A 7,103-nucleotide genomic window follows, 5' to 3' on the forward strand; every position below is an offset into this window, starting at 1 on the left:
GTTCACGGACCACATACCTTTCCTGCAGCATGGCCATGACAGTGCAGATCCTGCTGAAGCTTGACCGCCTGGACCTTGCCCGGTAAGCCCGTCCCCACCGGGGGCTGCTAGGCAGTGGCCTGTGCCTGGGGGTGGGAGGGGAGGGTATCTTAGCCAAGGCCAGGCTGTGCTGGGACCCTGAATTCTCCAGAAACCAGTCCTCTGTCTTCAGTGGGGACCACCTCGAGCACGCACCCTGGCTCAGATCATCAGCAATGCAAACGTTTCTCCATGTAGTGCGTTCTGGTCCACGGGGGTGACGGCACCACTGCTTACCTACCCGTCCCTGCGTGGTGCTGCCTGGGACAAGGGATGTCGCTGCCGGTGCCTCAGCTTCCTTCTGTGAGGCCGGCAGCAGGGCCCGGCCTACAGGGTGGGAGCAGGCTTCGGGTGTGTGCAGCCGCAGGGGGGTGCTAAGGCCTCATGAGCAAGGAACTCAGGCAGGGGTGGGGGACAGCAGCCTGGCCCCACAGCCACTGGGCACCTCTCCTCCGCCCCCAGGAAGGAGCTGAAGAAGATGCAGGACCAGGACGAGGACGCTACGCTCACCCAGCTGGCCACCGCCTGGGTCAGCCTGGCTGCGGTGAGCCCCTGCCCAGCCTGGGCCGGAGCACGAGGGCAGGAGCAGCCGGGTGCCCCGAGGCTGCTGCTGGGCTTCATGGACACCCCAGGCCTCGTGCTTTCTTGGGGGCCGGTCACCCGAAAGAGCCCAGCACGTTTTCCCCATCACTCAGCCTTGACCCCTTCTGGCTTCCTGTAGGCCAATAGCTTGGCCAGACCCAGGGTGAACCGACTGGGGGGCTCCGAACCGGACTCGGCATGCTCTCCCTGCACGCACTCACACTCTGGGGCCTGGCCCCAGGCTTGGCTGCTGCTCAGCTTGCTCTACAGCTCCTGGCACAAAGCTGGGGCCCAAGTCCCTCCTCGAGCCCAGCCCCCTACCCCCACATGCCCGGGCACCCCTCTCCTGGCAGCAGCCCTGTTTCGGTCTTGGGCTTTTGACTTCCTTTCTCTGAGTTCACGCTCTTGTCCAGGCTTTTTAAAGTGTGCTCCTTGTCTGCGTGTATCTGCATGTTGTTTTGCACGGCTGAGGCCTCACCCCATAGGATCCATTCAGTGCAGGGGACACACCCCAACAGTCCTCTCTGTAGCCTTGCATTTGTTCACAAGTGCATCTTCGTGTCAGGCTCCCCTGCCAGCGTGACACTGTGTCTCTACCAGGCAGACAGAACCTGCTATTCAGAATGCGGGTGGGCGGGCTCAGGACCGACCATGGAGCAGAGGCCGGTGGGCCCTGTGTCCCAGCCCAGACCTTGGCCCAGCTGCCAGTGCGTTGATTCCTCCTTGAAGCTGAGCCTTTCAAGTCTGTAAACTGAGGGCTTGTGGGAGCCGGGTTTGAGGGGTCTGCACAACGCCTCGGCCCCTTCGCAGTACAGGCTGCTCAAGGGCTTCTGTGCGGAAGGTGTCGGTGTCCCCAGGGTGCCTGCCCTGAGATCCTCCAGGAGGGAGCAGGCCGGGGCAGGGCAGGGTAGCAGGGTGACAAGGCGGTGGTGTCCCAACTGTCCCCGCAGGGAGGTGAGAAGCTCCAGGACGCCTACTACATCTTCCAGGAGATGGCCGACAAGTGTTCGCCGACCCTGCTGCTGCTCAATGGGCAGGCAGCCTGCCACATGGCGCAGGGCCGCTGGGAGGCTGCTGAGGGCGTACTGCAGGAGGCACTGGACAAGGTAAGGGCAGGCCCAGCCCCACCCCAGAAACAGGTGCGGCAGGGACCCTACGGCCTGCCTGCTGGCCAGGTGGGGATTCTCACGCTGACGCAGCTAAAAGTCGGGATTGTGAACCACAGTCCTCATTCTGACTTCTTTTGAAAATGGGAGGATCCAGTCAGCCCAGGCCTGAGCTAAGCAAACACGCCCCGTCTCCTCCTCACTGATGCCGCCCCTACCTGGCCTGGGGCGTTTCAGGGTGATGACCCCTGACCTGGATCTGTGCTTGAGAGAGACCCCTGCCATTGGCTGCTGAGGAGCGAGCAGAGCGCACACAGACGTGTCGCCTGTGCCCGTGCTCACCGAGCGGAGGGCCTGAGCGTGCCACCCGCGGAGGCTGGGGGCCGCTGCAGTGGCCTGCCTTCTCCCGACCGACAGCTGAGGCAGTTTCTGATACAACGAGAAACTGACGCCACTGGGCAGCCCCTCCCTCTTCACCTCTGCGAGGGGCCGGGCTGTCACGGCAGGCTGTTGGCCGCGCGGGGACAGGCCAAGGGCGTGGTGGGGTCATCAGGCTGCGTGTGTGGAGCTGTGACCCATGCCGGTGCCCAGGGTCCATGCGGCCCCTTGAGCCTGTGAAACCCCGACTGGCATGTCGCCGCCATGTCTCGCCCTCCATCAGGGCCTTTGGGCTGGGGTTCCTGGCCAAGGTAGCAGCCGAGCCCATTCCCAGGATTCCCCGGGCTTCAGCGCCCAGTGTGGGCGGGTGAGGGGAGGTCAGCTGCTTGGAGGTTCTGGTAATTTCCTGCAGTTTCCTGTCAAGTCCCCTGGGGAGTGGGCGGGCCCTACCCCACGTTCTCAGGCCTCACAGCTGCAGCAGGAAGACCAGCTCGCTGGGCTGTGATACGCTGAGGCTGCCTTGGCCTAGACTCTGTCACCTTAAGATTTGTGATAAATAAATAGGCCCCTCGGAAACTGCAGCAAGCGCAGTCTTCATGTCAGTCTGACCTGTTAAGGAAGCACCAAGCCCCTGGGGAAAGCAGCTGGTGTGGGGAAACAGAAGGGAAGGCTCCGAGGTCTCCACCTGGCCAAGCATCCAGTCACGGGGCACACCGCGTCTTGTAGCCCCAGCCCTGTCTGAGCTGGCCCACCCCTGTGAGTGGGCCAATCCACTGGCCTGGAGAAGCTGACCCTGCCCATCCCCTTTGTTGTCAGGACAGCGGCCACCCTGAGACGCTGATAAACCTCGTTGTCCTGTCCCAACACCTGGGCAAGCCTCCTGAGGTAGGCCCCTCCCCGCCCCCAGCAGGTGCAGCAGGGTTTTCTGGCCCTCGCAATGCCAGCCTGTGGTGGGCAGGGGTCTCCAGTGAGGCCCCGGCTCCACAGGGAGCTCGAGGTCACGGAGTCTGAACTTCAAGGCTAGCCTGGGGTTGGGGAAGGAACCTGCTCCCCATGAGTGGATGCGGCTGCCATTGACCCTGGGAAGTTGGTGGTACAGTCACTCCCCCAGGGCCCCCACCCTGCCCAGAGCTCAGAGAGTCCTGTGGACACGTGAGCTGAGGCTCGGGGCTCCCACGGTGGGAGCCAGCCTGTGTCATCTCACAGTCAGGAGCAGGCAACAGGACAGAGAAATGGGGCCCAGGGGAGCCATCCCAGTGAGCCTGTCTCATCTGAGGGTGCAGGGGGAGGATGCGGGGCACTGCCCATTAGGTGCCAGGCCCAGGCGGCCAGGGGCCCCCCACCCCAGGGCTTCATGGGGGTCTGTCCCCAGTGCCTGTGGAAGGGCCCCTGGCAGCCTCAGGGCTGGGGTGGTGTGGGACAGATAGGACAGCGCCCCCACTCAGCACAGAGACACCCCCAGACTACCAGTTTGGAAGAAGCAGAGCTGCATAGACGCCCACAGCCCCGTATGTCAGGGCTGGGCGCAAGGTTCTGTCTTGGCCCCAGTTCCCATCCCCAGGCCTCTGGGGTGTCTCCATACAGTGTGCCCAGAACAAACTCACCTCCTTTCCCAGCCCCATCCCCCTGACCTGCCGTCCACTCCGTCTGGCCCCCTGCCTCTCCCCGGGCCTGGGTCCCAACCCAGCCCCCATCCCTGAACCTGGTGCATCCCTTCAATCATGTGCAAGTACAGGCTCCCGGCCCCGCCCCCCAGGGTCCCCTCTAGTTCAGCACGATTCCGGGGTGTGGGGTGATGGAAAAACGGAGGGGAAATCGGGGCTCTTGCCTGGGTCTGGCTGGGTGGCCCTTGCTTCATCCCATTCTGCTTTCCAGGTCAGAGCCAACGTGGGTCCCCACGTTTAGCTAACCTTGCCTCCTCCCACAGGTGACAAACCGCTACCTGTCCCAGCTGAAGGACGCCCACAGGTCGCACCCCTTCATCAAGGAGTACCGGGCCAAGGTGAGCCCTTGGGGTGGCCCAGCTCTGCACCCCAGATCCCGCAGGCTCTACTAGGCAAGGTGGGGACTCGGGGCCTGGCTCACAGATTCTCCCGTTTCTCTGTCTCTCTGCGCCCCCCCCACTCCTGCACCCCCAACTCGCATCAAAGGAGAACGACTTTGACCGGCTGGTGCTGCAGTATGCCCCCAGCGCCTGAGGCCTGCCCCAGATGCACTTCCGAAGGAGCCGTGGGAATGCGAGGCCAGGGCTCTGCTGCCCTCTCTGCTGGGCACTTGCCCTTTGGCTAGAAGTACAGGCTGGAAGCCCATCCCAGCCTGCCGTTTTTCAATAAATGTCTCCATTCCAGGAATCCCCACCCAATTTGTGTTTGCTCCAGCCACTTTGAAGGGGCAGATGGGAGGGACCCCTGCTGACCAAACAGCTACCCCCACGCCCAGTTGGCATCCAGGGAAACTGAGGCACAGGGAGGTCACAGCCATCACAAGGGGTACCAGGATTTAAACGCAGCGGGTGCCGGAAGTACTCGGGTCTCAGCTCAGTTGAGTGGGGAGGGGGCGTGCCGGGTCCTCATAGGAGGAAACATTGCCCTACCGCACCGGCCCCTGCTCCTTGCTGCTGTGTGGTGAGTCAGGACAGGCCCGCCATGATGGGGGCGTGGGTGCCAAAGCACCGCTGTGGCCGAAGCACTGAGCTCCTTGCCCAGAAAGGTGACTGCCTAGTGAGCACCCGTTGATAAGTAGAAGCTGGACAACAGAGGGAGGGGGAGTGGCCGGGGTCTCTGGGATGAGGTCACCGTTGAGCTGTGTCCGCCTGAACAAGAAGGATCAGTCAGCCCAGGTTCTGGGAGGTCAAGCCTCCTGGGCAGAAAGAACAGCCTGTGCAAAGATCCTGGGGCCTTACTAGAGTCAACAAGCCCGATGGAGCTTTGTCTCTGGGCCCTTGCCTGGGGAGGGAAAGAAAGACGATACTTGGCTTCCCCGAACCTGACCTCATCTGTCTCAGAGGTGGCCTTTGACTGCCGAGACAGGACAGAGAGCAAGGGACCCCCAGCCCCTCCCCGCTAGGTCAGCAGGGGATTGAGGTGGCAGAAGCCTTCCGGGGCAGGGGTGTGTATGAGGGTGAGGGCTGGGGTAAGCTCCCTGGGGAAGAGGAGGCCTGCCCTTTCAGGAAGGGCAAGGTACAGGTCCCTTTCTTGGGACTTCAGCAGCCCCCCTCAGAGCCCTCAGTGCCTGGGAGCTCTGGTTCCCAGCTGCCAGCACCAGGAGCCACCTTTTGTTTCTGCTCTGCACCCACCCGTTGGCAGCCTCCTACCCGGGCCGTGCCAAAATGAAACTTGAGGCTGGGCTGGGGCTGGTGTGGGGGGGCAGCTCTCCCCTTACTGATGGGTGCCATAGTGACCAGATAGTGCCTGGAGGGGTGGGGGCAGAGATGGCTGGTTGGGACGGTGCAGGGCTACCCAGCTGGACTTACAGAGGCATGTCCAGCAGCCTGGGACCCCTTAGCTCCCCTCAGCTTGCCAGGCTGGCTATGGAATTGGGTATCTTTAATGGACAGAATCCTTGCCCACACGGAGAGCACATTAAAAAATAGTAGGAGGCAGAGCAGGACAGATGGTGACATGTGCCAATAAGAAGGCTGATGGGGCAGGGGGATCCGGGAGGTGCAAGGACCAGCTGACGTAGGTAAAGCCTGAAGGGGAAGGAAGAGCCTTGCCAATACCTGAGGAAACAGCCAGTGCGAGGACCCTGGGGCAGAACTGCTTGCTGTTGGAGAGCTACCTCCAGCCATGAGGCCAGTGCAGCTGGAATGGAAGGAGCAAGGTGAAGAGAGGAGGCCGTGAGGGTGGGTTGTGAGTCACAGTGAGAAGGTGGGCTTTTACGCTTGGTGATAGGAGCCATGGAAGGCTGTGAGCAGCGGAGGAGCAGGTAGGTTTCCTCTGGCCTCTGTGTGGGGTGAGGAGGAGGCACAAGGGTGGCCAAGGGTTCAGTAAGGCTGTACAGATGCAGAGACTTGACTGGATTCTGGGAATGTCTGAAGGTGGAGTGAATTGGATGTGCTGGAAGACTAGGGGTTGGGACAGGCAGTAAGGGAAAAGAAGAGGGATGGGGGTCCTCTTGACCCCTCTCTCCTCCATTTTCACCTGTGTGCTTGAAGGCCAGGTCAGGCTAGTGGCTGTATGGAACCCAGCCAGGCTCCTGCAGGGCCCACACTGATTCCTTAACTCTACCTTGAAAGGTGGTGGGAGGACTCCTAGGTAGGGGGAAGGGAGGGGCACAAGTGTACAAGAATCCCCGGGGGCTGGAATGAAGGCTGTCAGTGGCAGAAGAGACGATGTCCTCAAGAGGTGACCTTTGGGGGCTTTGGACACAGGGCCTGGTGGGTGGATAATGGAAGATCACCAGGGGTGGTCCCAATGAAGCAGTGGTTTGGATTCAACCCAAGTGGCCCCCCACACACCTTGGGGCACCCACTCCCTTGGCCTCCCTGAAGGTCTGTTAACCTGCTGCAGTGGCCTGCCGGGTCCTCAGGGGCATGGAGAGCAGCAGGTGGCCCTCAGGCCAGGACGTGGTGAGGCGTGAGTGTGGGACAGGGCAACAGAGACAAGCTGGAGGGCCTGGGAAAGGGAACCGCGGGTCCCGGGTGCGGCCTGCTGGTGTTCGCTGTGCCCCATGTCGGGGACACAGCCTGGTGGGGTGAAGGGGCCCAGGGTGAGCAAGGGCATGCGAGCGGGGACGAGGGATGGGGGCACAGGGCCGCTCCGGACCTTCTTGGGTTCAGGCCTGGCGGGCGGCAGGCCAGATGCCCGTTCCATCTCTACCCCGCCCTCCCGCGCCTGGGTTTCCTCCACTGGAAAATGAGCCAGAGCGCTGGCCCGCCTCCAGGACGCGGCGCGACAACGCCGGGACTTGTACACCGGAGGTCGACGCCGCCGCTGCCTCCGGGGGACCCAGCTACCG

At 62.5% G+C, this 7,103-nt stretch overlaps 1 protein-coding gene across 2 annotated transcripts in view; it reads left to right on the forward strand.

Moving 5' to 3' along the window:
* COPE (coatomer protein complex, subunit epsilon) overlaps window positions 1–4,506 on the forward strand; it is an 18,479-nt gene extending 13,973 nt beyond the window's left edge. Inside the window, exons 5-10 of one of the 2 annotated variants that reach the window (XM_010847274.1) lie at window positions 29–82; window positions 541–622; window positions 1,611–1,766; window positions 2,961–3,029; window positions 4,072–4,146; window positions 4,295–4,506. In XM_010847274.1, coding sequence (XP_010845576.1) covers window positions 29–82; window positions 541–622; window positions 1,611–1,766; window positions 2,961–3,029; window positions 4,072–4,146; window positions 4,295–4,342 — 484 coding nt within the window. In that variant the 3' untranslated portion in view covers window positions 4,343–4,506. The remainder of the gene's footprint in view (window positions 1–28; window positions 83–540; window positions 623–1,610; window positions 1,767–2,960; window positions 3,030–4,071; window positions 4,147–4,294) is intronic. The other variant, XM_010847275.1, reaches the window with a different exon arrangement.
* The last annotated feature ends 2,597 nt before the right edge of the window (window positions 4,507–7,103 follow it).

Source organism: Bison bison, unplaced genomic scaffold (assembly GCF_000754665.1).
Source record: "Bison bison bison isolate TAMUID 2011002044 unplaced genomic scaffold, Bison_UMD1.0 scf7180017864248, whole genome shotgun sequence".
NCBI classification, from domain to species: Eukaryota; Metazoa; Chordata; class Mammalia; order Artiodactyla; family Bovidae; genus Bison; species Bison bison.